We start from the raw sequence: 24,768 nt of genomic DNA on the forward strand, positions 1-24,768 counted from the left end.
CTTAACCACTGCGCCGCCAGGGAAGTCCCCATAGTGTTTTAAATAAAGATTAGAACATAGGAAGAGAAGCAAGTAAGAAGAAAATCATTTAGTGTTATCCAAGGTGAATTTAAAGTGCATGTGGGAAATCAAAACTACAATGAGGTATCACCTCACACCTGTCAGAAAGGCCATCATCAAAAAATCTACAAACAGTAAATGCTGGAAGGGGTGTGGAGAAAAGGGAACCCTCTTTCACAATTAGTGGCAATGTAAATTGGTACAGCCACTAAGGAGAACAATATGGAGGTTCCTTAAAAAACTAAAAATAGAGCTACGATATGATCCAACAATCCTACTCCTGGGCATATATCTGGAGAAAACCAGAATTCGAAAGGATGCATGCACCCTGATACTCATTGCAGCACTATTTACAATAGCCAGGATATGAGAGCAACCTAAATGTCCATCGACAGAGGAATGGATAAAGAAGATGTGGTACATATATACAATGGAATATTACTCAGCCATAAGAAGGAACGAAACAATGCCATTTGCAGAGACGTGGATGGACATAGAGATTATCACACAGAGTGAAGTAAGTCAGAGAGAGAAAAACAAATATCGTATAACATTGCTTATATGTGGAATCTAGAAAAAATAATACAGATGAACTTTTTTGCAAAGCAGAAATAGAGTCACAGATATAGAGAATAAACTTATGGTTACCAAGGGGGAAAGGAGGGGTGGGATAAATTGGGAGATTGGGATTGACATGTATACACTACTATGTGTAAAATAGATGAATAATGAGAACCTACTGTATAGCACAGGGAACTCTATTCAGTGCTCTGTGGTGACCTAAATGGGAAGAAAATCTAAAAAAGAGTGGAGATATATATATATATGTATAACAGATTCACTTTGCTGCACAGCAGCAACTAACCTAACACTGTAAAGCAACTATACTGTAATAAAAGTTAACAAAAATAAAATAAAATAAAGTGCATGTGGGAATGCCCAGATGGAGATGGAATACTGAAGGAGAAGCCAATGCAGAAGGTGTGATTTGGGGCATCGTCATCAGCATAAAAGTGGAGGTCTCCTTCAAGGGATGGCAATAGATGAGACATTCCAGAATGATCAAGCAGATGAAGAGGAAAGGACCAGGAACAAACCCAAGTGGACACCAGTCCTGAACAGGCAGGCAGAGGGGCAGGCAGGGTTGGGAAGAGATCAAAAGAGGCAATAAAGGTACCCAAGGGCAGAGATTATCAGCAGACAAAGGCTATGATGAACCGTGTACAGTTCTGCGAAGGCTAGGTTGAGTTCCAAGCAGAGTATGCATTCTAGCAGGGAGTGAAGGCAATAGTTCTGTATCACTAGGAGTTGAAGTGAGGGATCACCTGCAGTTAGTATTTGTCAAACGTATTAGAGTTTATAACCTGCTTTCATATCCCTTCCCTCCCTTGATCCCCATGGCAGCTCCATGTGGGAGATACTGTTGTTCCCTCATGAGGAAACTGAGGCTTAGAGAGGTTAAATGATTTGGCCAGAGCCACACAGTTAGGGAGTGGCAGAGCCAGCATCAAACAGAGACTTCCTGACACTAGACCCAGTGGTGTTTCCTCAACATCCTGATGCCCAGCAGGGAGGAAGCGGTGACAGTAAGTAAGTAGCCATGGGCTTCATTATTTTGTTTTGTTTTTAGTTTTGCTTTGTTTAGTGTCAGAGAGGTTTGAGCAAGTTTGTAGGCTGAAAGGAAGAATTTTGTCCTTCTGAAAAAGTTCTTAGCATTTTTTTTTTTTTTTTTTTTTTGTGGTACGCGGGCCTCTCACTGTTATGGCCTCTCCCGTTGCGGAGCACAGGCTCCGGACGCGCAGGCTCCGCGGCATGTGGGATCTTCCCGGACCGGGGCATGAACCCGTGTCCCCTGCATCGGCAGGTGGACTCTCAACCACTGCGCCACTTCCAAAGGGAAGCCCTTAGCTTATTTTTTAAATATAATTTTTGAGGAAATAATTTCAAACTTACAGAAAAGTTGCAAGAAGAGTACATAGAACTCTCTTAGCTCCTTAAATCAGATTCTACAATTATTAACATTTACTATTTCCTCCCCTTCCTCTCCATTATCGTTATTCCTATTCTGATCATTCTGAGAGCAAGTTGCAGACATGATGCCACTTCACCCCTAAATAGTTCACTGTGTATTTCCTCAAAAACAAGTACACGGGCTTCGGTGGTGGCGCAGTGGTTGAGAGTCCACCTGCCGATGCAGGGGACGCGGGTTCGTGCCCCGGTCCGGGAAGATCCCACATGCCGCGGAGCGGCTGGGCCCGTGAGCCATGGCCGCTGAGCCTGCGCGTCCGGAGCCTGTGCTCCGCAACGGGAGAGGCCACAACAGTGAGAGGCCCGCGTACCGCAAAAAATAAATAAATAAATAAAATAATAATTGCCAAGTGGTATTCTACTCCCGTTATTCCATTTACATGTGTTAGTTGGCATTCTATGGTGAAGTGGAGCTTTCTTTTCTCCTTACATTCAGTTTCATATGTATTTATTTGTGTCGGTATAGATTCCTGTTTCATTCAATGAGTTGTAATCTATTATTTATTTTGATGCTTAAATTTGTCCCAGATTTGGTCAGTGGGCATTTCTTTAAGATGACTTCTGTGTCCTTCTTACACATCTCCATCATTCCTTTAGCACCTTTTTATTTCCCAACACTACAAAATGTTTCGGGTTCATCTTGTATTCTCCCTGGATAAGGGGTGGGAACCCTTGGGAGGCCAAGCATTAGGGGCATATGGCTGAGGTTATGCTGAGGCCACACCAAAGTCTCACCACAGGAACCTGCTGATGAGGATTTCCCTGCTAGCAGAGCCATCCACTCCTCATGAATTCTCCCTGGGTCTTGTTTTCACTCTTTCAAGATTCAAAGTCCAGTTGGTAGCATTCCAGTTGGTTGGCTTAGGCCAACTGCCTACCCCTGGGCTGTGAAGAAGTGGGAGGGAGGATGAATGTCCTTCTCCAGCTGCCAGAAAGAGGGTAGAGCCTCAGCCTACCAGAGTTGTCCACAGTAGGGGTCTGTGTAGAAATAGAAAGATAATTTGAATACTGGGTGGCTAATAAGCCCTTCCCAAATATCTACTTCATAGCTGGGGAGATGGAGATACAGATGTAAGAAAAGGAAAAATTGGGAAATATTATGCAGTGAACAAGTGGTATGTGGCTAAATATTTAATGAAATCTCCCCAGGGGAAAAAAAATAGCCCTGGTTTACAGTGTTCGCCTACTTCTGTTGTGTAAAACTCCCACCATGGCCAATTTCATTACTGAGCACAGAGTTGGCAAGACATGTAGTAGCACACCGTGACATAGCATTTCAACCATACGGACACTATAGATGTAAACAACCTCAAGGGATAATGGGAAAATGCAGTAAAATAATTAGGAAGTGATGAATTTTGAGTTTTATCACCTTTGCTTTAATATAATTTATTTAGTTGTGAGTTTTTATGATTCAATTATTAATTAAAGCCGTGTTTAACAGCTGGAATGCACAATTCCAGAAAATTCCAAAATTGTCTCTCACGAGCCAGTATAAGGCCTCAGCATGCCATGGCACCAGGCTGTGTCTCAGTGTTTTTCTCTGATGGTGGGGAAAGTGTGCTTTTGTTCATTTATTCCTTACTTTGTATTATTTTTAAGTGGTAGAATAAGGATTGTTTTAAAAAACTGTGTGTTTTCAAATAAGAATTTAATTAAAAAATAATAACTCCACAGAAACTTTGGCCCTTGTTTCTCTACCATTGGTTGAGAACAGTGTAAGCTGGCTTCCCAAACTCCAGTCACAACCTCCTCCAAATGATTCACACAAATGGATGCCAGACTATGATCTCTAAAATATAACTTTGGCTGCGTCACTCCTTTCCCAAAATCTTCAGTCACATCGAGTGCAAATTCTCTGGCAAGATTTGAGCTCTACTTCTTTTCCAAATGCCTTCCATTCCTCCAGCTCTTGTCAGGGATTTTTAAACACTTCCTTAGGTCCCATGTCCCACAGGTGTGTGTGTGTGTGTGTGTGTGTGTGTGTGTCTGCGTGCAGCTGAGGGCCTCTGGAGAGGACAAGATGTGGGGCTCCAGCCCCTGCTTCTATCACAGCAGCTCTGATTATATTTCACATGTTCCAGGTGAGATTTCATTTGGAGAAAAAAGCATTCTACTGCTAAAAGCCAAACATTTGAAATGAACAATTTTAGTCCAACAATATGGCTCATCCCAGTTAAGCACTCTCAAATCTGTATGCTTTCTTTAGGCATCTCATTTGTTCACTTACTTCAAGTGATGGTTTATTGAGTACTTCCTATGTGCCAGGCACTGAGCATAAAGCAGTGGACAAGACAGACTCTCCCTCCCTGGGGGAGCTTACAGTTTAGAGGAGTGACAATAGATATTTGAAGAAACTCAGAAACAATGCCCTCACTCCTCTTTGAGGTTTATCTCAGAGGCCACAGATTTATAAAATCTTTTGATCTTCCTTTCCTACGACAGAAGAACTCCCTTCTCCATGTACACTTTTGTATGTCAAGGATGTTTGTTGTTTTTCCTGTCCAGCATCCATTCCCTCACCTTCTGGTAGTAGTACCTGGAACAGTCTTTCAGAAACCATATCTCCCTCCCCCATCTCTCTCCCAGCTCACTGGGTTCCATTTGGTTTCCAGGAGTGGGAAGTGACCTAGGCCTGGCCAACTGGCAAATAGAATCCTCCTCAGCCACAGTGATTGGTTCAGGTCTGGCCACCCCTCTGCCTACAGTGATTGGTTTGAGATGGATAAATCATCCCAAATGGCCCATAGTGAATTCCAGACATGTGTAGGAGCTTCAGGAAACAGATGTTCCCTTTTCTGCTGAATTTAAGTCTGAAAATATTATAGACCCAGAATTTTTGGCAACAATCTTGCTATGCTGTGGAGAGTGAAGCTAACATGGAGGAAAGCAGAGCCAGATGAAGGAGAGGGATGGAATCCTTGTGATGCTGAATGCCTGGGTCAAGCCACAACTAAAGCCTGACCCCTGGATATTATTGTTCCTTAAGCCATATATTTCCCCTTTTGCCAAAGTAATTTTAAGTCAGGTTTTCTAAAAGAATGTTGAGTAATTTGTCATAGCAGAGCAGTTCTAACCTGGGCTCTCTAAAGCTATAAGCTGGTATTTCTCCGGCTCTGGCTGTGAAGGAGCCCCACTCTCTCTCGAGTTCTCCCCAGTAAGTTCATAAGTCCCCAGAAAACTCCTCACGTGTGGTCAGCAAGCTAATCTTCTGCCATTTCCTTCTGTCCCAGGAGGCTGGGGGTGGCCCCTTTTTCTGCAGAAGCTGTGAATCCTAACCCTGTCTCAGCGACCCAGCAAAACAGCTAAGAGCCCATATGAGGTCATAGATATCCTCACCCTCTTAAGGCACTTAAAGTCTGGGTCCAGGGAGCTGAGGTCACTGGTGCCCCATCCAAGGGCACAAAGGTGCTTTACCTGGTCGTTTTTCTTCATAGCTGCACTTACGGGGTGCTTGTCTTGTGCCAGGAACTATGCTGGGCATTTTACACTCATTCTCATATGTAATCCTCATAGCGACCTGAGGAGTGGAGGTAATTAGTGTATCCCCATTGCACAAGTAAGAAAACTGAAGCTCAGAAAGTTCAGTGAGAGAGCCAAGGATCCACGGTTAGTAAGTAACAGAACAGGGCTACCAGACACGTGAACTGCGGCCACTAGGGACGGAGGGGAGCTTTAGTGGGTAGGGGGACGAAGAAAGGACATTTGGGACTGTAGGAAGTTGAAACAGTCGCCTCGGAAGCTGCTTAGAGGTGAGATTGGGCGCCATCCCAAGGCCGGGCTGTGTGCCTCTCGGCGATCCCTGGGCCCCGGGATTTTCCGCGCGCAGGGAGTCTGGCTAGCCGAGTGGGGGCGGCAGGGGGCGGGGCTTCTCTGGGCTCGCCCCATGCCCAGGTGAGGCGCTGGCTACCCGGGCAGGAAGGGACGACGCCCCGCCTCAGTGCTCGCGAGGTGTAGGGTGCCCCGGCTGTCGGGTCAGGCTTGCTTGGGGACCGGGACTGGCCCGGCGGGCAGGGCCTTTGGCGGGGGCGGGGGTTTGGAGTGGAGGGAGAGCGTGCCGCGCCCTGCCCGGCCCAGGTGTCGTCTCCGGGGGCGGAGTTTGGGAACCGGGCCGTGGGAGATTCCCGGCCGGACTAGCTGGCGGTAGGCGAGGGACAGAAGCCTACGAGACAAGGCAGGGCCGGGCAGCGCGGGGAGTGCAGAGGGCAGGCAAAGGCGGGGGACCGCCAGCATGTTCTCCCGAAACCATCGGAGCCGGGTCACCGTAGCCAGGGGCTCTGCCCTGGAGATGGAGTTCAAACGCGGCCGCTTCCGACTCAGCCTCTTCTGCGACCCACCGGAGGTGAGAGACCCGCGTCCCTGCCTTCCCCTCCCCGGGCTCCCGCAGCCCGGGCCGCCTGGGCCTCCCGCCCCGCCCGCGCGCGCCGAGGGGCGGAGACGCCGCGGGTCTGGTACAAACTAGTAGTTGTTGACTTAAAAAGTCAGGCGCGGACCGTCTGCACGTTAATCGGACCGTGCCACCCCAGACATTACCTGGCCCAGTTGGGATGATTTGCCTCCGCCTGGAAAAACCTCGGGTTGGCTTCAATTTAAGGGGCCCTAGGCTCGATTCCCCAAATGTGCCTTACCCCGGTCCTTCACGGCATCCCGGAGCAAAGGGCGGTGTGCAACCAGGCGGGCTCTAACAGATTCCTGGCCTGGGCGCCCGCTCCTTCCCTGGGCTCCAGCCGCAACCCACAACCTGTCTCAACCGTCTGGGACAGCCTCCATCATCAATCCTGACTTCTCCGCCGGTCTGCCCCCTTCGCTGAAACCCTCCCCAGCTGCTCCTCTGTGGCTGGGAGAATCGGGAGTGAGGGGGTTCCTTATTAAAGATTTGGGATTACTTCCCGCACTCAAACTTTCAGCCTCCTTTCCTGGGGCGTAAGAGGAGTCCAGCCTCTACAGTTGCCTCCTCGGCCCACCACTCTACACGTTGCTCAGGTCTGAGCCTTACCTGTAACTCCCTAAAGAGGCTCAGGAGGGTCTGAAAGATGTGGGGCTGAGCTAGGACTGACAGGGCGAGTAGCTACAGCAGAGGCTATCCCCAAGGTCAGCTCTCCTTTCCTGCTTGGCCTGGAAAGGGTTAAGTGAGAGGGCCTTCCTCACTCCTCCCTGCCGGGATTCCAGGCCTGGCTTCTGCACTTTACCCTACAGCCTGCCCAGAACTGCACTTTACCCTACAGCCTGCCCAGAACAAAGGCTCTTTCACACCGGTGTCCCAGTGTCCCGGGCCTTCGTTGACTTTGAAGCTAGTGGGCCTCGGGGAGAGGACCTCTGTCGGGTCCAGCATAAGCAACGCCGCCTGGGGCCAGTGTGGGGGAGTGAGGGGCAGGCCCAGGGACCCGGAGGAGGGGCCTGTGAGCTGGGGCCGCCCCCGGGATAAGCCCAGCCTTTTGGGGGCCGTAGCGGAGGAGCCGGGGGTAAGCCCGGCCTTTTGGGGGCCGTAGCGGAGGAGCCGGGGCGGAGCCGCTGGGACCCGGCGGAGCGGTATGTGACTCCGTGGGCCTGGGGTGGAGGGGGGTGGCAAAGCTGCAGCTGGCTGGGAATCGGGGCTGGTTTCCTGTCTGGAAGGGAAGGGGCCCGCAGAGGGGAGCGGGGGCAGCAGCAGCTAGGCACACCCCTGCCTTTCTCCCTCCGTCTCCTCCCTTCTGCTGGAAAAGCGAGGTAATTGTGAACCCAGGGTGGGGCGGGCTGGATGGGGGCCCCAAGTTGGAAGAGGTGGCCCTGGGGGTTGAGCCGCATTTACCCCTCTGTCCCACTCCCTGGGCTCACTCAATAAGGTCCTCACCGTTATCCTTCTTCTTCCTCAAACTAAGCCAGAACCCCTTTCAGAAAGCAACCTCCTGACAAACCCCACGACTCTGTAGAACCTGCATGAAGTGTCCCCTCCCTGCCCCCTTCCAGTTGTGCCTGCCCCTCACACCCTACCGCACACAGATTCTCTGTCCACCAGGCCAGGGATGTGGGCGGGGGCTGGGGAGGGGCCAGAGTCGGAATGAAAGAGCCTTTTTCTTCCACAGCTGGGAGAACAGCTGCCACCAAAGCAAGACTGGACACTCTGTGCCCAGAGTCCCCTCTGCAGCTGGCCTCCTCTCCGGGGACCCTGCTCATCCTCACCTCGCTTTCCTTTCCCTCCATGCCTGGCTCCCATCAGGGCCCTGGAACAGCGGTAGGCAAGGAAAGTTTGTCACAGCAGCCAGAGGGGTCTAACGGGAGTGCAAGAGGGACAGGGGCTGCCTCTGCCCTCTGTCCAAGAACTGCCCACCTCTTTCAAGACCAGGGGAGCAGCGGGAGGAATTGTGGGGCACCGTGGTGCTTGCTCGCCCCACCCTTCTGAGGGGTCAACAAGGGAAGGGGCACCTGGGGGGCACAGAGATGCAGGACAGATTGCACATCCTGGAGGACCTGAATATGCTCTACATCCGGCAGATGGCGCTCAGCCTGGAGGTAACGCCCCCACCCCTGGAGTGCACCTCCTCCACAGCATCCCAGCCCATCTCTGCTCTGCCCTTTCCTGCTGGGGCTGAGCAGGGAGAGCAGAGTCTGCTCCAAGTGGGGAGAGGGATAGGCGGTTCTGTAAGCCCTTCGTTGGGTGCTCCGTGTGGACCCAGGTTCAGTTCTGCCAATTAGAGTACTGTGTTGGCAACAGGGTCTTCACACCTATTTCTGGAAGCTCTGTGGTTTGGTGTGGATGTGTGTTCTGGGGCTGAGGGCTCCTTTTAGGTATGGGAAGAAGAGGGGAGTTCAATGTGAGAGGTTTGCAGGAAGGAGATGGTCTTACCAGAGAAAGGGAAGAGGACTCTAGGGCAGGATTCTGTGGCCCTGAAGATGGCAGGGAGCTGTTTATTCTTTTTTTTAAATAGATTTATTTTATTTTTTTAAAATTAGTTAGCTAATTAATTAATTTTTGGCTGCATTGGGTCTTTGTTGCTGCTCACTGGCTTTCTCTAGTTGCGGCGAGCGGGGGGTTACTCATCATTGCAGTGCACAGGCTTTTCTCATTGCTGTGGCTTCTCTTGTTGCGGAGCGTGGGCTCTAGGCACGCAGGCTTCAGTAGCTGTGGCACGCAGGCTCCAGAGCGCAGGCTCAGTAGTTGTGGCATACGGGCTTAGTTGCTCTGCGGCATGTGGGATCTTCCCAGACCAGGGGTTGAACCCGTGTCCCCTGCATTGGCAGGCAGATTCTTAACTACTGCGCCAACTGGGAAGTCCTTTTTTTTTTTTTTTTAGTTTTTGGCCGCACCCCACAGCATGTGCGATCTTAGTTCCCTGACCAGGGATCGAACCCACACCTCCTGCATTGGAAGGCAGAGTCTTAACCACTGGACTGCCGGGGATGTCCCTCATTTATTTATTCTTAATCACATTTATTGAACACCTACTATATGTCAGCTTCTTTCTAGATCTTGGGATACCTCAGTGAACAAAACAGGAAAGGTCCATTCTACTGGGGGAACAGACAAGAAGCATGCAAACTAATAATCTCACATAGTGAAATTATGATGAAAACGGGGGGGTGTAATAAAAATCGGGTAGGGGGGGCAGCATTAGATGTAGGAGTCAGGGAAGGCCTCTGTGAGCTCTTTGAGCTGTGACCAGAAGGATATGAAGCTATGTAAAGGTGGGAGGAAGGGCTTTCCAGACAGAGGGCATAGTAAGGGCAAAAGGCTCTTAAATGAGGATGATGGTGATATGTTTGTGGAAGAAGGAGAGCCAGTGGGGCTGGAACATAATAGCTGGGGTCGAGCTGATGGGTGCGAGCCAGATTATGCAGGGCTTTGTAGTCCGTGACAAGGCATTTAGATTTTACTCTAAGTGTGATGTTGGCTCATGGAAGGGTTTTAAGCAGGGGGACAACTTATCTAATGTTTTAAAATGATGGCTGTTGTGTTTGAAAGGAATAGGCTAGGCAGGGGTGGGGGGTGGGAGGGAGAAGGGTTGGCCAGACGAATAGCAGAAGACCACCAGCTAGGAGGTCGTTATAGCCTTAGGGGAGTGAACCTGGTGGTATGGATTAAACGCTCTTGGTGGAGATAGGGAGAAGGGGGTGGATTTCAGATGATGGTGGTAGATCTGACAGGGCTTGCTGACGTACTGGACATGTGGGTGCGGCCAAGAGAGGGCTCCAGGATGACTCTCTGGTGTGTGGCTAAGCAACTGGGCGATGTGGTCATTTACTGAGATGGGGAAGAGAGAGGAAGCTGAGGAAGTGACTGCCTGAACCAGGCAGGGTGTTGCTGCTAAGGGAGGTCAGAGGCAGGACAGTAGAGAGTCCAGCTCAGAAGGGGAATTTATTGCACATGTGTTTGTACCCTCAACCGGGTCCCCACTCCCTAGATCATGATAGACATTACGAGTCAATCATGGCAGTCTTCACCAACAAATCCACGCATGGCCTCACAATCTTTCTCAGCTCAACCTTGGCATAAATTATGCAGGTTGTGTCCTTCATAAGGGCACTGCATAGTGGCAGGAGTCCTGGTCTGGTTTCAGGTGGTGTGAGGAGGGGACACCTTTATCTAATTTGTTTGCCTGGAGAGGATCATCTTTTTCTAAAATGGAGAAAGGTGCCCAAGGATCCCATTGGGACTCTGACACTACATATTGTCCTCTGTTGGCATATGAAATAAAACCTATTTGCCATCCCTAGTCCTCTGCACTGTCCATGTTACTAGTTACATGTGGCTATTAACTTTAAAATTTAGTTAATTAAAATGAAATAAAATAAAAAATTTAGTTCCTTAATTACTCTAGCCACATTTCATGTGCTAGATGGCTGCTGAACATTGCCATCATTGCAGAAGATCTTATTGGCCATGGCTGGTCTAGGTATTTAAATGTTCGAATTCTGCATGCCTCCCCCTCCATGTAATTTTTCTTCATAGGAGCTCTGCCCAAGTTCTGGGGAAGAGGAGGGGGCTTAGATTTCACTTTGATCATCTCTCATTCAGTCTTGGGTTGGTTGAGGGTGCTGTGTTCTTTCTCCAGGAAGCTCAGCAGTTCCCCAACCCCCATCCCATTGATGTTTCAGGGATTAGCAAGAGAGGTAGTCATGGAAGTGTAAATTCAAGAAGACTTTCTGGAGGAGGCAACTTAAGCTGCAATTAAAGGGAAGGTGGGAGTGCTGGGCCCAGGTAGGGGTTAGACTTTCCCATTTAATCCTCAAACAGTAGGAGGTGGAATTACCACACCCTCCCACCCCCAGTTTACAAACAGAGGCTCCAGAGGTTAAGTTCTCATGGCTAGTCAAGTTCCTAAGCCAGGATTTGAACTTAGCCCTGGTGGAGATTCTAAAGGGAACATAAGGTGATGAGAAGCAGAGAGGGAAGTCAGAGATAGAAGGGAGTGGGAGGAACTGGAAAGGATGTCCAGAGAGGGCCTAATGTGTGCTGGGGCTTCTGCCCATGACTCATCCTCCTTCAGCCCCTTGGGCCCTGAGCGGAGTTCAGCTTAGGGCTCTTTCCCAGGGGAGTCTGGTGAAAGTACTGCCGGCTTGGGAAGAGAGGGTGTGTGGGTGGGGAGGGGGGCGACATGGAGCTATACCTGAGGTACGGAGATGGGGGTGAAGCTCCGGGATCCAGAGCCTGCGTCAGGATTCCCGAGGTGCTCTGCCTAAAGGGTGGGAGATTTCTATGGCACTGTCCACCGAGGGCCGTGGGAGAATGGATTCGGACCCGAGTGCATGGGGGGAGAGTGGTAGCCAGGGTGTCTGCACCCCCAGTCCGACTCATCCAGGCTGGATACAGCGACTTCCCTGCAGCCCCAGTTATTCCGATGTATACACTATCTCCCTCCCGTATGCACCCGGGCCAGGAGTCATCCTGGAGGGCAACTGCAACCCGGAGGGGCCCCCTGGCCTCCGGCAGCTCCGGAGCCTGGAGCCCTTTCTAGAGTGAGGCCGGTGCTCCCGGAGGTACCGTTCCTCCGCGACTAGGTCTCTGTGGTTAGCACCACCTGGAGCCTAACCGGGCCAATCGCACAGAGGGACTGAGGGACCGCCTGCGTCCCGGAGCCCCTCGGCCGCTCTCGCGGCAGTTGGTAGATGATGTCATCGGCTCTCTCTGCGGGCGGGGCGGCTCCCCGGACCAGGGACAATGCCCGCGTTGCGCCGCACGTGCAATGGACGGGGCTAGGGAAGAATTCGTGAGTGCTAGGGCCGGGACCAAAAGGCTAGTCAGGAGGTGCCCTGCGGACGCTGCTCGGCCCCACCCCCCTCACCTGTTTGGGGGTGTTTGTGGTAGAAGCTAGATGCAGAATGGGATAGGGGTTGGCAAGCAGCAAACCGTAGCAGAGGTGGGACCCTGGTGCAGGCAGTCATGGTGGGGGTAGGGGCAGCTGTGTAGTCTGAGAGGGCTTCCTGGTGGAGGCGGCGTAAGTACCCGGTTGGCCTATTTCTGAAGGGTCAGGAAGGGAAATGTGGATAGTGAGGGTGATGAGATGAGGTGAGACGTGATGAAAGTCTGGCCCAGCTCAAGTAGGGAAGGAAGAATCAGCAGGGAGGCTGGACAAGGCAATTCCCGGAAGCAGGAATTTAGGGTGTTGAGGTCTTGGAGACTTGAAGGCTGGAGTCATCAGGAAAGAAGCAAGGGCACATAGTGTGGAAAAGAGCTGGTGTGAGGGGGAAGACAGGTTTTGCTTTTGTGCAGTCACACTCATCCTCCTCTTCCAACCCTGTGACTCCACTTGGCTTGCCTTCTGATTTGTACACTGTAATAGGGTTAGTCTTCCACCTCTTCTCTGAAGCCTTCCCCATCACCTCAGCCAGAAACAAATAGGGTCTGTTTCCCGTGAGTGTGTGTGTGCCAAGACGTGGCACTTACGGAGCAGCCATTAACGTCTGCATCTCTCACCTCCCAGCTGGATCTCAAATATGGAGCTTCGGACAGCACAGGGATGCTCCAGTGTTATTGGGTGAATGCTACTGGGCTGAAGTAGCATCGTTAAAATAAGCACCCCGCCCCATGCATACCATATGCTGTGCATTGGGCATTGTGCTAAGTGCCTACTCACTCCTGACTTGCTTTACCTGTTTTCCCATCCCCATTCCTTGCCTCTGTCCTTACCTCCCAGACTCAGAGGGCCAGCAGATGGCAGGTGCCCAAATTTGGGGTGTGTACTGCATTCTCTGCAGCATGGATGAACACTGTAGGCGGTATGCTCCTTCTCCACTGACCCCTTGCCAACTAAATGTCCTCTCTCATCACTTGAGTCTTTGGGGTAAGCCAGGATGGCCTTTACTATCTGTGGCCATTCCCTTTAGGTGGTAGTTCTCAGCCTGGGCTGCACCTCAGAGTCACTTGGGGAATTTTCCAAAAAATGCACATGCCCCACTCGTAGAGATTCTTATTCTGCTACTCTGAGGTGGGGTCTCGTGATTTATTATTTTTTTTAACTCAGAAGATTTAATTTTTTAAAAGGTAACACAATTTCCAATAGTACAGTAGTAAAGGAGCATATATATAAAGTATCATAAATTGATTTTCCATTCCTGGCTCCCAGCCCCACAGCCACTACTATTTTATGCATGTCTATCGATATGTATATGCATATATATATATATATATATATATCGTGTACAAATGGTAGCATGCTGTTCTTTCTTTTCTCACTTCATATACTTTGAAGATCGCTTCATTTTTGCACATGTCTATCTTACTCTTTAATGTCTGCAATAGTCCATATTTCATGGTATAGATGTGCTATAACTTATTTAACCAATGCCCTATTGAAGGACTTTTAATTTTGGTGTTTTAAAATGATGCTGCAATGAATATGGCTCTGCCCACAAGTGTAACTATATCTGTAGGATAAACTCCTAGATGTTGGATAGCTGGATCAAAGGATATGTGAATTTGTAGGTTTTACAGATTTTTCCAAATTGCGCTCAAAAGAGGCTGAAAAAAATTTATACTCCTAGAGGGAGTATAAATTTTAACAAAGTCTCTCTGGTTATTTGTGGGCTGCTGAGGTTGAGACTCAACCCTTGACCTTTAGTTGCCTGAAGCATAAGTTTCTTGTCAGTTTCTCGTGGACCACAGTCCACCTGGGAATGAAGGGTGCTTCAACCTGTCCCCCAATTGACATTTCCTTCTCATCCTTATCCACACTCCGGCTAGGACACAGAGTTGCAAAGAAAGCTAGACCATGAGATCCGGATGAGGGAAGGGACCTGCAAGCTGCTGGCGGCCTGCTCCCAGCGAGAGCAGGCTCTGGAAGCCACCAAGAGCCTGCTAGTGTGCAACAGCCGCATCCTCAGCTACATGGGCGAGCTGCAGCGGCGCAAGGAGGCGCAGGTGCTGAGGAAGACAGGCCGGCGGTGAGCAGGGGGGAAGCGAGGCTTTATGGGAGTAGTGGCGCAGTGTGTGTGTTTATGGAGTATGGAGTATGGAGCACCCTGAAGATGACTTCCTGGTGAAGACTTACCAGGGTCCTAGAAGACACCTTGGTGTTTTACCACCACAGTGTGCTGCCCAGAGGTGCACTAGTGAGTTGCAAGACACTGGCTCAGGAAAGCCAGTGTATCTGGTGAAAGGCTGGCAGTCTGAGGAGTAGTCATGCAAAAGTGCTAATTTGCTAAGCCCTGCCTGTGATCTGATGAGTCTGGCTGGCTGGCTTCTGGAAAGCTAATTTTCTCATAGCTGGTTCACCAAATGGCCAATTTGCTAAATGACCAATTTACTGTAACTGACCATAGTTCATTGTACCTGGGGTTTGCCTCATTAGTCAGGGATTGGGAAAAGAAATAATAAAAAAAAAAAATTTGAGGGAAAGCCTACCCACTCACATAAATTAGATTGTGCACTAAAAGGACTCCACTCTTCGATGTGAAACACAACCTACACTGGCATTAGACTGCTGATCTGACAAATCTGTAGTGAAATGGTTGAGGCGATGCTCTGGTAAAACTAAAATGTGGGAAAAAGTATTTGGCAAATTGATCGTTCTGAGAACTGACCATTTTTGGTGAACTGGTCATTTGGAAAACTGGCTTCTGGCAAAGTAACCTGCTTGATCCCACAAGGCTGAGTGGGGAGAAGGTCCAGGCCCCTCACCGACATAGTGTCATCCCAGCTCATCCATGAAGGCTGACACAAGGAGAGGTTGCCAGGAGGCCTCCAGAGTGCACCCATGAAGACACCAGGGGAAGGCTGCTCCATAAAGTTAAACGAAGAGCAAGCAGGCATGGGGACACCTTCTACTGTGAGTTTGCTGTCTCTTAAGAGGCGGCCATTGACAGGCTCTGCCCTGCCCAAGTCCCCACACAGCCCATACAGTGTGATCTGAGGTGCACCCCAAGTCCCTGGCAGCTAAACACATTGCCATCAATGCCACATCATTTAGTTTAAGGCTAAGTCACTAATTTCATTATAATGAATTATAAATTAGTATGGATAAGCTGGCCATCACCTTAGGAGAGGGACACAAGCTCGGTGAGTCCTAATGATGGGCGGGGAGGGGAGGAAGGCCGATGTCCCCCCTGCGGGGGGGGACTGGGGAACTTGGGGCACTGGGAAGGTTCGGCCCATCTAGCCAGAAGGGTAGAGGAGAAATCAAAGCTGAGGGGGAGGATGGAGAGAGATTTGCAGTAAATGGAACACAAATGTTCCCTACTTGGGTTCCTGATTTTCTGACTGATCCAGTACCCTCCTTTATTGAAGTGATGAGATGGTGGAGAAAAGCAGCCTCCTTTGTTGTTAAAAACAAAGCCTGCAAACTCCTCCAAGCCTGGGGGTTAATGGAGAAGAGTCCTTAAAAGGGAGTCTCTCTCTGTGGGCACCTGTGTCCTCAAGCCCCACTTCTCCCTGGCAGGAGTCTGGGGAGGTGGTCAGGAAGGGTGCTTGTGCGGAGGGTGGCCTGAGCTTGTACTGTGTGTGTGAGCTAAGAGCCTCTAACATTCCCAAGCCCAGCAACCTCCTGGGTTCAACTGACAACTCTCCCTAACAGTCCTTCAGCCCTGCCATGTCAGCCTGGCTGGGACCTGGCAGCTGGGTCCTGGGCCAGGGGTGTCCTAGAGCCCTTGGGAACCAGAGCCAGGGGGAATAGTGTCAAGAGGCCAGGCTAGGACGTTGTGATTTGCCCACAGGCCTTCTGACAGTGGGCCGCCCGCTGAGCGCTCCCCCTGCCGTGGCCAGGTCTGCATTTCTGGTAAGAAGCACAACTACCCCAGATGTTGGCATTCTTTGCCCAATGATAAGATCTCCTGCCCCATCTCAACATCTATTCCTATCCGTCTGCCCCTTAGATCTCCGGATTCCACTCATGTGGAAGGACACAGAATATTTCAAGAACAAAGGCGGTGAGTTCCACACACGTGGGACAAATTTAAGGGAGTGACCCTGAGATTGGAGGTCCCTGTGGGGCACATCTTTACCAGTTTTGCTCTCTGTCCCCAGACCTGCACCGTTGGGCTGTGTTCTTGCTGCTGCAGATAGGGGAACACATTCAGGACACGGAGATGATCCTGGTGGACAGGACCCTCACAGACATCTCCTTTCAGAACAACGTGCTCTTGTGAGTATGAGTACCTCATCCCTATGGCTCCCACCTTTCTCTACTCTGCTCGAATCCTTGGATGAGGTAGCCACAGGGGAGGGGAGGGAGAGGAGAGGGAGGAAGGGAGATGGGCCTTCCCTGTGGAGCTGTCCTGTACTTGCATGACATCCATCCTCCACCACAGCACTTCCCCAGACCATCCTCCTGTCCTCTCTTCCTCCCATATTCCTATAGTGTCGAGGCAGGGCCAGACTTTGAACTGCGGCTGGAGCTGTATGGGGCCTGCGTGGAAGAGGAGGGGGCCCTGGCTGGAGCCCCCAAGAGGCTTGCCACCAAACTCAGCAGCTCGCTGGGCCGCTCCTCGGGGAGGCGTGTGCGGGCATCTCTGGAGACAGCTGGGGGCTCAGGGAGCAGTCCCATCTTGCTCCCCACCCCGGCTGTTGGGTAAGGCCCTGTATTCCCCCACTGCCCTCAGCTGGCCACAGGTGACCTCTGAGCTGTGTTGAGCATGCAGAACTTATTTTGCACTGCTGCCAGGACATGCAGACAGATATGAATAAGCAGTGGTCACATAGCTGGGAGGCACTCTGGCTTGTACCTCAGGGCTTGTACCCCAAGCCAACTGAGAAGAGCAGTAGGAATGCAGGAAGAGCTAGGCTCTGGGGTCATCACTTTTTGGCAGCAGCAAATACATCTTATGTGGATAGAACAGAGTGCCCCTGGTTGAAGCAGGGTAGCCTGGGTCCTGTGGTGTTGCCTACAGGAACCTGGAGGCACCTAGTGGAACCACTGGGTCTCTGAGCAGCAGTTTGAAAACCTTCCAGGTAATGAAGAGAATGCTTATTTTGGAGACAGATATAGATTCAAATTCCAACTCTAAGCTATATTTATGGGCAGATATCTTAACCTCTTTAAGCCTCAAGCTGCCTCAGGGCTGTTGTGGGAACACAGTGGGATAACATATTTAAAGCACAGGCCCCGGCACTTAGCAGGAGCGCAGTAAATGTTCCAACCCCTGTGGGGGAGACAAGCTAGTTTTCTGTGGGGCAGCCTGAACAATGGGGCAGACCTGCTCAGCTTACAGCTCCTGCCATTCAACATGCCCCTCATTAGGCTCCTGCCCAATTCTCTGTCCTGTAGTGGTCCTCGTTACCACCTCTTGGCTCATACCACACTCACCCTGGCAGCAGTGCAAGATGGGTTCCGCACACATGACCTGACCCTCGCCAGTCATGGTGAGTATGTGTGTATGTGGGGGATGCTGGATGGTGAGAAGAGGGGCCGTTGGATGGTCCCCTTCACATTCCCCACCCTCACCCTGCGCTTCCTCCTACCCCAGAGGAGAACCCCGCCTGGCTGCCCCTTTATGGTAGCGTGTGTTGCCGTCTGGTGGCTCAGCCTTTCTGCATGACTCAGCCTACTGCAAGTGGTACCCTCAGGGTGCAGGTGAGGGGCCCTGAGGAGTGGAAGGGAACAGGGAGAAGGCAGAGGAAAGCCAGGAATCAAAGAACTATTGAAAAAGCAAGATCTGGGTGGAGGAAGGAGGGGCATGGCAAGACGAGAGGAGGGTGGGCAGAAAGGAGCAGTTTCTCTGTGGGGGGCTGGGAAGAAGGGTGTTGGGGGTGTGATTCCCCTAGGAAACCTTGAGTCATTTATGCAGCAAACTGGGGAGCTGCAGGACTGGGTGCGAGTGCATGGAGTCTTGAAAGGCACAAACCTCTTCTGTTACCGGCAACCTGAAGACACAGACACTGGGGAGGAGCCGCTGTTTACTATTGCGATCAACAAGGTGATGAATCCCTGGTGGTGAAGCCACCCAGGTGGCAGGGTTCGGGAGCCTCTCCATCAGGCCCCAGGAGGGTGGGCACAGACCTCAAAGGGATCAAAGCTAGCCTCCTGTTCCAAACAGCACCACACCCAGCTTCAGGGCCAGGGTTGTTGGGACCATATTCTCCCCAACCAGCATCACTGGAAAATGATCGTCCCTTCTACTCACCAACCTTAGACCCTGCCAAGTCTCAGAGAGGGTTCTATAGCCAGTTTAGGACTTTTCATCCTCCTTCCATCTTTCCCCTCAGGTTCAATCTGCATCTCCCTCACCGTTTCCTGGTTTTCTCTCCCAACCCAAGTCCAAGGACCCTCTTTGTTTCCTAGCCCTTTTGCTAGCATTCCTGCCGACTTATGAAAGTACTGAGGGACCTCAGGCCTCGGCATTCCTGTTCCTGCCTGCCTCCTTGCCTTCCCTGCCTCGCTCAACCCCTCCTTCCCTGTCTCCGTCTGCTCCTCTTTTCCTAAGGACGACCTGTCTCGTCCCCTTCCTTTCCTGCTATTTCTTTCCACTCTGGTCAGTAGGAGGCAAATGAGAGGGCTTCTTGAAGGCCCCACAAGCTCCTCCTTCTAAGGCAGGGATGACCAAGCCTGCCTGATGTCACTGCTGACTTCTGTGACCAAGGTGAAGGTGGTGGAAGCAGATCCTGTCTTTCTCCTGCAGGAGACTCGAGTCCGGGCAGGGGAGCTGGACCAGGCAGCGGGCCGGCCCTTCACCCTGAGCATCAGTAACCAGTATGCGGAGGATGAGGTGACACACACCCTTCAGGCAGAGAGTCGGGGAGCCCTGCAGAGCTGGATGGAAGCTCTGTGGCAGCTTTTCTTTGACATGAGTAAGAGGGGGGGGGGCTGGATTGAACCTTCAGGAGGGACTGTGGATCGTTACTTTTACCAGAGGCCTCTGTTTCAAGAATGTGTGGAAAGGAATGTAGCAGGGGAGAGGGTAGCCTGGCCCTCTCACAGTCCTCCCCCTACCCACCCCAATCAATGCCCTCCCTGCAGGCCAGTGGAAGCAGTGCTGCGATGAAATAATGAAAATTGAAACCCCTGCTCCTCGGAAACCACCCCAAGTACTGGCCAAGCAGGGGTCCTTGTACCATGAGATGGGTGAGTGAAAGTGCACTCTGGGATCCTGATGGGAATTTGGGTCGGGGGCTTCAAGGGAACCCAGATAATGGAGACAGAGAGAAAGCACACTTCGGGCTAAGGCAGAGCTCTGGGGACCCAAGTCCCACCCAGCATTCCTTTCCCTTCTCCAACTCTTCTTAAAACCACCTCCACCGAAGTTCACAACAAAAACCCACAGAACCAGATGCATTTCATGGATTTTTTTCCCGTAATTTCTTCTTTTCTGTCTCCCTTTCTGCATGTGGATTCCTGTCTCCTCCTCTGACCCTTCACTTGCCTGGCACTGCTTTCATTTTCCTCCTCTTTCTTGGCTTCTTCACCTACTTCTGCCCACCCTCCTCTCCCTGTCTACCCTGTCACCCCATATCCCAGTCTTATCAGAACCTGTGACTCCAGGGGGCCCAAGTGAGGGCTGCTCCTGCAGGATAATGCAATCTCAGCTGAGATCCAGGCTTGGCTTTCCTCCTACAGTGACAGGTGGTGCTCAGGGCTGAGTAGGTCTGGGGCCTAAGCTCTGACTAGCCCCCTCCCCTCAATCCCTTCCCGGTGCCACAGCTATTGAGCCGATGGATGACATCGCAGCGGTGACAGACATCCTGGCCCAGCGGGAGGGCACGAGGCTGGAGACGCCCCCACCCTGGCTAGCAGTGTTTACAGACCAGCCTGCCCTGTCTGGCCCCTGCTCGCCTGCTTCAGTGGCCCCAACCCCAGCCCAGACCCATTCCCTGCCCTGCGGGAGACCCCGAACGTTATCCCTGGATGCTGTCCCCCCAGACCACTCCCCTGGGGCTTCTCACTCGGTTGCCCCTCTACCCCCGAAGCGGTCCCCACAGTCCAGAGGCCTCTGCAGCAAAGGCCCACCCGACACTTGGCTCCAGTCCCCAGTGTGAGATGGTGCACTGGCAACAGGATCTGGTCAGAAGAGGAGATGAGCTGTGTGCAGTTGGGCTCTGGATTCGGCGCTCTTTGTAGCAGCTTGGCCAGCTTGGCCTCCCCTTCCTCTGCTGGACTGGGGATAGGCTGGGGAGGGGGAGCAGAAGCCCCTTTTAAGCTGTGGTTGCCATGGTGCTGAGGGACTCATTCCCAGGGCTGGCTGGGACCCCCTAAGCCCTTCCTGGGAGAAAACTGGAACCAACCCTGCCCTACCTCCCTGCACTAACCAGCTTTGAGGATGGCACTGAAGAGCCCTGGGAGGGAACGCACCTCCCTTGTGACTCCCACATTGACCATTAAAGTTATTTAACATCAGCCTTCACCTGGTTCTTGAGGACAGGTTGCTTCTTGGCTTGGTCTGGACCTGTCACATCCCGTCATCCCTGGAGCTTAGTTCACTAGTTGTGAAGTATGACTATGATACTGAGTAACCAGACAAGGGCTGGGTGGAGGCGGGTGCTTTATAAATACCACAGGGGAAACGGAGGGCTGCTTTTCTCTCACATGCTGCTGAATCTCAGGATCTCGGCGAGGTCATAGCCAGTCACAGCAAAGGAGCTGCCTGCAGGATCACAGAATCGGGCACCACACACCTGGGTGTCGGGTACACACTCTCCATGACAGTGCTCCACCTGGGAGAGAGGAGAGCTGCTCAGGGCCTGCTGCCTCATGCTTGGGTCCTCATTCCACTCCCCTTCCCATTCCACAAGACACACCTCAATGTAGCCACCCTCTGGGCTTCTGCTTAGCTTCCAGATGTGTACAAAGGTGTCCTCAGCCGCAGAGAGTAGCTATAAAAAAAAAGGCAGGGAGGACCAGTGGGAGTCAGAACGTGCTGACAGGGGACTGGTGTAGGCTGTAGAGCCCAGTCCAGGTGCCTGAGGAGGGGCCGACACTGAGTGGCAGAGATAAGCCTGTGGAGTTCCTCTCAACATCCCAGCACCAGGAACAAGGGTATGTAGGGACAGAGGAGGAGACTGACCTTGCCCACCTCAGGAGCCAGATCCAGGGCACAGATGGCCCGGGCGTGGGCGTCGATCTGGACATGTAGAGTTCCTGTACTGGCTTCATACAGACGCACTTGCCCGTTTCCATAGCCTGCTGCTATGGTCCCCTGCCACAGCTGCACAGAAGGGCACGGGACCCTGCAAGAGTGATACCCTACTTTGATTTCCCAGACCCAAGCCTACTCCCCACCCGGAAGCTACCTCAGGAAGGCCTCAGCCCCCTTCCGCCTCACCTACCCGAATCCTGGAATTCGGGTCAATAATTTGAATTCAGGCCCTGACTGCCAGACACACAGCAAGCCTGAGTCATCTGCTGTCACCATGTCAGCCACGCAGTCCTGAGGGGAAAGGCAGGATCAGCCCTTCCCTTTCTCCCCTGCTGGGTCCTGTATACAGGGGAGCAGGGGAAGGGAAGCAGTATTTGCATCTTTGCCTCTCAAGGGAAAGGGCAAGATGTGAAGCCATCACTGGCTGGAGGGGTCCCCTGGAGGCATAAAATGCTTTCCTTGTATTCTTTATAGTCTCACTCCCTACCCTGACCCCAACACACACACCATGTGTTTGGGTATATAATTGTCCTCATTGGATGGATGATGAAACTGAGGCCATAGTGTTAGGACCTTCTGGAGGTCTTGCAGTGAGCCAGCCACAGTCATGACTAGACTCTGGGCCTCTTGACAACCCCTAAACCCAGGCAGCCAACATAGTCCATGGGCCCAGCTCTGTGCCAGGTACGGTGTAACATAGGAATTAGATGATACATACCCTGTTTTCAAGAGGTTTACAATCCAACTGGGGAGACAAGAGTTGTCTGAGGGCAGTATCAATTCAGGGTTCAGCTAAGGGAGATCAGCGGGAGCTGGAATAGGGGGAAGGCTTCCTGGAGAGGATAGCACTGGAGGTGGGCCTGAACTTACCGAAGTTCAGAGAAGGAAGCCACACATGTCAGAGCTGGAAAGTATCTCAGAAACCATCTGTCCCAACTCTTCCATTCACACCAGTATTGTAAAGTGTGAGTGAACTATTAAATGCCACGTAAATGTAAAGTATCTCAGGCTTCATCACTGGAACTGAGGTTGCTAAAGCCTAGGAAAGTGCGGCAATTTGCCCAAAGTCATCCAGCTGCTTCGTGGCAGAGCCACGGCTGGAACCCAGGTCCCGTGCCTCCCAAGGTGGGGAGGCCCCCAGATTCACTGGAACAGTAGGGGGAATCCACTCACCTGTCCCTGGGCAGGCTCGGTGGCAATGTCTGTGACTGGTGTCTGGTGCCCAGCCAGCTCTTCACTCAGTACAATGTTGGGACCCTTGGCTGGGATGTCAAAAACCAGTACCCGGCCTGACCACATTCCTGCAGAACCAGTGCTCCACTGATGGCTTCCTGATCCTCCCAGGTCTCCAGCCACCACACTCAGCACTCCCTCCATCCCAGAAACCTTAGTAACAAACCCACCTCTCACTGCTCCAACAGCCCCACCCCTACCTTCACTACCCTTTTCCTATCCCACCCTGCCCCTATGAACCCCACCATGGCTTTTTGGAGTCTCTCAGATCCCCCTTCACTCCCACCTTTCCCTCTAACACTGCACAATTTCCTCAGACCTTTGGCATCCTCCTGGCCAAAGGCTATACCCCTATACCTCAGCACCCCCCAACGCCCTGCCCTTGGCCCCCTCACCCACACAGATGAAGTGGCCACTGGCAGCAATTCCTCGGGCAAACACAGCCTGCACTGAGAGGGGAAAATGATTAGAAATAGCGTCTCCCCTAACCCCAGCAAACCCTCCCTACCCCCACCCAACCCACTCAGTCCTGCAGGTACCTAGAGAGGCATCTCCAGCATCCAGTGCATGCCAATAGACCATGACGGAGCCATCAGACTCATACATCTGGAAGACCAAGGCAAGGATGGGGTCATGACGCAGCTGACCTTTGCTGAGCTCTGTGCTGATTACTCCACATACTCATGTTAGCCTTAGCCCATCTAATCCTCAAAACCACCCTGGGAGGTAGGCACTACTTCTATCTCCATTTAACAGAGGAGGACACTGGGGCTCTGAGAAGTTAACTGAATTGCCCAAGGTCATACAACTTATAAAAAGGCAGATACTGGAGATGGCACTTGAGAACTGGAAAACAAGGAAGGCATGAAGATGAGAAATAAGGAAGAGGGGGCTAAGCATTTGAAGAGCTTGGAAATGTTTAGAAATAAATGGGGTAAGGTCTAGGGGCCTTGGAGAGAAGTAGAGAAGACCCTAGTGGGGGAGGGCAGGAAGGTCCTCTTCTTACTTGTATTCCTCGATGTGAGGTGAGTACCAGCAATACTCGGAAAGGGAGGACACACCAGTGGACCTAGAGGGAGATGAATCAGAGTAGGAAGAAGTGGTCAGAGCAGGCGAATGAGGACTCAAAAGTGTGGAAATTCAGATGGTTAGGGAAGGCCTGTTCCTTGAGGTTTGGAGAGGAAGAACTGGTTTAGGGTTGGGTTCAGTAACACCACTCCTAACTCCACGCCTCACCTGGGTGATAAGTGGGGGGCTTACTCCAGCGCCCTCCTTAGCTTGGAGTTGGCGCTGGGCCAAGGGCACACCCTCAGGAGCAGCGCTGAGAAGCTGGGCGCTGGGTCCATGGACTACTCCAAAATGTGTGAGGTTGCGGCCAGGCAGCTGCAGCACACTGAGGTTGTTGCACAGGGCGGCGGCTGAGCCTCGAAGGGGGATGGAGCGCTCCCGGCGGAACATCCTTGGGGAGAGACGCCCGAATCACAGGCGCGCGGAAGACAGACGACAGCGGAGATTCCTGTGGGGGCTGGGAGGTGGGAGTGGGTGCTGTCACGAGGCACTGGGAGAGACCCCTGAGATTGGGTAGTGATGTGAATGAGGGCCTCGAGGATGGTGATGGGGGATCACATGGCGTGGGAAGGGTATTGTGGAGCAGGCAAGGGGAACCCTAGGGCTGAGTCATGAGGCGACAGGGGTTCCCAGAGGAGGAATTGCGGTGGCCCAGGACTCAGTGGCCCCAAGAGCCCAAGCCAAGGCGGGATGAAGCAGGGTAGCCCCCAGGCCCTTCCTCCCTCGCCCTGGCTCCCCGAAGCCCCCGGACCAGGTCAGAGTTCACACCAGCAGCTTGCCGGACACGAGAAGCGTCCCGTCCCTCCGAATCCGCCGCCACCATAGAGACGACGCACGTACGCACGGCCGTTGGGTGGGGCGAGCAACCCAAACGTGCAGCGCGCAGCGCTGCTGCCAGGTCAG

General features: G+C 52.1%; 2 protein-coding genes across 8 annotated transcripts; one reads left to right on the forward strand and one right to left on the reverse strand.

The window, feature by feature from the left end:
- The first annotated feature begins 6,044 nt into the window (after positions 1–6,044).
- Positions 6,045–20,825, forward strand: RTKN (rhotekin). 5 transcript variants are annotated; one of them, XM_060168566.1, is made up of 13 exons: positions 7,077–7,617; positions 8,151–8,577; positions 14,246–14,445; positions 16,213–16,274; positions 16,372–16,425; positions 16,523–16,640; positions 16,857–17,066; positions 17,763–17,857; positions 17,962–18,068; positions 18,283–18,411; positions 19,114–19,282; positions 19,452–19,556; positions 20,133–20,615. In XM_060168566.1, exons 2-13 carry the CDS (start codon positions 8,506–8,508, stop codon positions 20,465–20,467), a joined length of 1,656 nt encoding a protein of 551 aa, XP_060024549.1. In that variant the 5' UTR covers positions 7,077–7,617; positions 8,151–8,505; the 3' UTR covers positions 20,468–20,615. The 5 variants fall into 5 exon arrangements, with proteins under 5 accessions (XP_060024551.1, XP_060024548.1, XP_060024549.1 ...); XM_060168567.1 differs by lacking the exon at positions 7,077–7,617 and adding an exon at positions 7,710–7,794; XM_060168568.1 differs by lacking the exons at positions 7,077–7,617; positions 8,151–8,577 and adding an exon at positions 6,045–6,430 and having other exon boundaries at positions 20,399–20,825.
- Positions 20,826–20,953: 128 nt separating this feature from the next.
- On the reverse strand, positions 20,954–24,716 carry WDR54 (WD repeat domain 54). Of its 3 annotated transcripts, XM_060168570.1 has the most exons (11): positions 24,634–24,716; positions 24,034–24,322; positions 23,804–23,866; positions 23,337–23,403; positions 23,193–23,246; positions 22,738–22,865; positions 22,283–22,309; positions 21,755–21,855; positions 21,493–21,655; positions 21,227–21,301; positions 20,954–21,142 (listed from the first exon to the last, which is right to left on the reverse strand). In XM_060168570.1, exons 2-11 carry the CDS (start codon positions 24,253–24,255, stop codon positions 21,011–21,013), a joined length of 1,032 nt encoding a protein of 343 aa, XP_060024553.1. In that variant the 5' UTR covers positions 24,256–24,322; positions 24,634–24,716; the 3' UTR covers positions 20,954–21,010. The 3 variants fall into 3 exon arrangements, with proteins under 3 accessions (XP_060024553.1, XP_060024555.1, XP_060024554.1); XM_060168572.1 differs by lacking the exon at positions 22,283–22,309 and having other exon boundaries at positions 21,502–21,655; XM_060168571.1 differs by lacking the exon at positions 22,283–22,309.
- Between the last annotated feature and the right edge of the window lie 52 nt (positions 24,717–24,768).

This window comes from Lagenorhynchus albirostris, chromosome 13 (assembly GCF_949774975.1).
Source record: "Lagenorhynchus albirostris chromosome 13, mLagAlb1.1, whole genome shotgun sequence".
NCBI classification, from domain to species: domain Eukaryota; kingdom Metazoa; phylum Chordata; class Mammalia; order Artiodactyla; family Delphinidae; genus Lagenorhynchus; species Lagenorhynchus albirostris.

Coding starts and splice junctions, on each gene's coding strand:
- RTKN (XM_060168565.1), top strand. CDS start 6,320: ATGTTCTCCCGAAACCATCGGAGCCGGGTCACCGTAGCCAGGGGCTCT. Junction 16,426..16,522: donor ATATTTCAAGAACAAAGGCG/GTGAGTTCCACA, acceptor CTCTGTCCCCAG/ACCTGCACCGTTGGGCTGTG. Junction 18,069..18,282: donor GTGGTACCCTCAGGGTGCAG/GTGAGGGGCCCT, acceptor TCATTTATGCAG/CAAACTGGGGAGCTGCAGGA.
- WDR54 (XM_060168570.1), bottom strand. CDS start 24,255: ATGTTCCGCCGGGAGCGCTCCATCCCCCTTCGAGGCTCAGCCGCCGCC. Junction 23,247..23,336: donor TGCTGGAGATGCCTCTCTAG/GTACCTGCAGGA, acceptor TTCCCCTCTCAG/TGCAGGCTGTGTTTGCCCGA. Junction 22,866..23,192: donor TGGCCACTTCATCTGTGTGG/GTGAGGGGGCCA, acceptor CTGGTTCTGCAG/GAATGTGGTCAGGCCGGGTA.